The following is a 3,410-nucleotide window of genomic DNA, read 5'->3' as shown; positions in this document are numbered from 1 at the left end:
CTTATAATTACATTTTGTAAAAAAATGTATTAAAAAAAAGGCAGAGACCCTTATCCAGAGAGGCTTACAGGAGAAATTAGGGTTAAGTGCCTTGCTCCAGGGCACATTGGCAGATTTTTCAGATTTTTCGCCTCGGCGATTTCAACCAGCGACCTTTCGGTTACTGGCCTAACGCTCGTAACCGCTAGGCTAACTGCCGCCACATGGCAGATTATTGTCATTGTTGCTAGTTATCTGGCCATCCAGAACCATAACAACACACGACCTTCTGCCCCTTTGAAGCGCGGACATCGTTTTCATGACGTTGTCAGCTAATCTGGCTATAGGGAATAGGGTGCCGTTTGGGATGCAGTCCAGTGACTTATGACTGAACATGCTAACAGTCTAACAGGCTAACATGCAAACAGGCTAACATGCTAACAGGCTAACATGCTAACAGGCTAACATGCTAACAGGCTAATATAGTGACATTATAGGACATGGTGGGCAGTGACTCACAATGTTGACTTGTAGTGGACCAGAGCCTGTTCTGAGCAGTCTCCTCCTGCAGCTGCCAGCCTCTCCATCACCAAGACACACTGAGGATGACTGGGAGTCTGCAGTAGGGGACAGACACACAGACAGTTCAACCACCACACACACACACAAGCATGCATACCCCAACATGCAAACACTGACACAGGCAGGCAGGCACGCACGCACGCACGCACGCACGCACACACACACACCACCACCACACACACACACACACACACACACCACACACACACACACACACACAACACAACACACACACACACACCATCATGTAGTACCTGTGTCTCCCGGGAACAGGGCCAGAGTGGTGAGGGTGCTGGGGGGAGAGGGAGGGATGACACCTCTGAAGAGACACTCTGAGGGGGGCTCTAAAGGTGACGCCCCCGGGGACGAGACAGGGCCTGGAACACTGACAGTTAGCAGAGCACAGACACACACGCACACACACCACACACACACACACACACACACACACACACACACACACACACAACACACACCACACACACACACACACACACACACACAACACACACACGCAAGCGGCACAACACACACCCAACGTCCTACATACAGTATGTACAGAATCACCAGCAATACTCTTCTTTCCTTCTCAGTGTAGAACATTTAAACCCCACATATATTCTGTGCCAGAGGTTCTGAGTGCAGCACACAAGACAACCTTGTGATATGAACATCATCAGTCAGATGATACAATATGAATCATCCTACAGTCAGATGATACAATTGAATCATTCCCTACCAGTCAGATGATACAATATGAATCATTCTACCAGTCAGATGATACAATATGAATCATTCCTGCCAGTCAAGATGATATCCAATATGAATCATTCCTACCAGTCAGATGATACAATATGAAATCATTCCTACAGTCAGATGAATACAAATAGAATCATTCCTCCAGTCAGATGATACAATCTGAATCATATCCTCCAGTCAGATGATACAATATGAATCATTCCTACCAGTCAGATGATACAATAGTGAATCATTCCTACCAGTCAGATGATACAATATGAATCATATCCTGCCAGTCAGATGATACAATATGAATCATTCCTACCAGTCAGATGATACAATATTAATCATTCCTACAGTCAGATGAATACAATAGTACATCATTCCCTACAGTCAGGTGAATGAGTTCCTGGTGAAAGTTCAGAGGGTGAGTATTATGATGAGGGAATAATAATGGATGGAACGTATGGAAGCGTGACTTAGAAAATTGGCCACGGACAGAGGAAGAGTGAAAGAGAGAAGTGAGAGTAGAGGAGAGAGAGAGAGAGAAGAGAGAGAGAGAGAGAGAGAGAGAGAGAGAGAGAGAGAGAGAGAGAGAGAGAGAGAGAGAGTAGAGAGAGAAGAGAGTAGAGAGAGAGAAGATGAGAGAGAGAGAGAGAGAGAGAGAGAGAGAGAGAGAGACGGAGAGAGAGCAGAGACAGAGCAGCTCAGGGAAAGGAAGATGTATGATACAAAGACTTCTCAGAAATGGCCAGAGCGTGCAGCATTGTTGTAGAGTAGGAGTGTATAAATACAGTGTGTGGTGGGTTGACTTCATTAGGATACACTAAACATATTTAACTGAAAGTTGGGCAGAGACTACTGGTCGTCCCAACACACACTCCCACTTTCATCTCTCGCAGTGGGATAGGGTGTTTGTGTTGGTGAGGTCTTATCTGTGACTCTGCGCAGGTGTTCTCCATGGTAACGGAGGGCTCTATGACAGAGCAGGGCCTGGCAGACCGCCTGTCCATCTCTCGCCCGGAGAGAGGTGCATCATGGGATCGGCCCGGTTGTGCCGCGCACAGATAGCCCCCTTGGCCTGCTGGGTAACGGCAAACACACCGCCCTCTGGGAAGGGACTGCAGACTCGGAGGTCGACCAGGGCTGAGGCGGGACGGGGCGCGAAGCAGGGGGGCTTGGGAGGGACAGGGTCTTCACTGGACTAGAACAGGACTGGACTGACCTGGGTCTCTTCAAACATTACCTGATAGAGCTCCCTAATCAATCAATCAAACAATGAATCAATAAAATCCATCAATCGACAATCAATCAATTAATCAATCCATCAATCTGGTTATATAAACATTTCCATCTAACTCCATTCACAACCTGATTTCATAGTTAGTTTCCATTTTATTTCCTTAAAGGAGATCATGTTAACCAAGCCATACTACTCTAAGGAGAATCCTGTTAGACCAAGCCCAGTAATAACTCACAGGAGAACCACTGTTAGAACCAAGTCAACAGCTAGTATTACTCTACAGGAGAATCCACTGTTAGACCAAGCCCAGTATTACTCTACAGGAGAATCCACTGTTAGACCAAGCCCAGTATGACTCTACAGGAGAACACTGTTAGACCAAGCCCAGTACTCTCTACAGGAAATCACTGTTAGACCAAGCCCAGTACTAACTCTACAGGAGAGATATCCACTGTAGACCAGCCCAGTACTACTCTACAGAGAATCCACTGTTAGACCAAGCCCAGTATTACTCTACAGGAGAATCCACTGTTAGACCAAGCCAGTTCTACTCTACAGGCACACCTGTTATACCAAGCCCAGTATACTCTACAGGAGAATCCACTGTTAGACCAAGCCCAGTATTACTCTACAGGAGAATCCACTGTTTAGACCAAGCCCAGTTTACTCTACAGGAGAATCCACTGTTAGACCAAGCCCAGTATTACTCTACAGGAGATCCACTGTTAGACCAAAGCCAGTATTACTCTACAGGAGAATCCACTGTTAGAATACCAAGCCCAGTACTACTCTACAGGAGAATCCACTGTTAGACCAAGCCCAGTATTACTCTACAGGAGAATCCACTGTTAGACCAAGCTCAGTACTT

The 3,410-nt window shown here is 46.5% G+C and overlaps 1 protein-coding gene across 1 annotated transcript in view; it reads right to left on the bottom strand.

The window, feature by feature from the left end:
* Positions 1–500: 500 nt before the first annotated feature.
* LOC112076385 (uncharacterized) overlaps positions 501–3,410 on the bottom strand; it is a 10,643-nt gene continuing 7,733 nt past the window's right edge. Inside the window, exons 2-3 of the mRNA XM_024143185.2 lie at positions 816–938; positions 501–596 (exon numbers count right to left, since the gene is read on the bottom strand). Of these exons, the coding sequence (XP_023998953.1) occupies positions 906–938 (33 nt within the window). The 3' untranslated portion in view covers positions 501–596; positions 816–905. The remainder of the gene's footprint in view (positions 597–815; positions 939–3,410) is intronic.

Source organism: Salvelinus sp. IW2-2015, unplaced genomic scaffold, assembly GCF_002910315.2.
Source record: "Salvelinus sp. IW2-2015 unplaced genomic scaffold, ASM291031v2 Un_scaffold3720, whole genome shotgun sequence".
Taxonomy (NCBI): domain Eukaryota; kingdom Metazoa; phylum Chordata; class Actinopteri; order Salmoniformes; family Salmonidae; genus Salvelinus; species Salvelinus sp. IW2-2015.
Note: the sequence above shows the minus strand (reverse complement) of the source record. Positions and strands in the feature narration are given on the sequence as shown.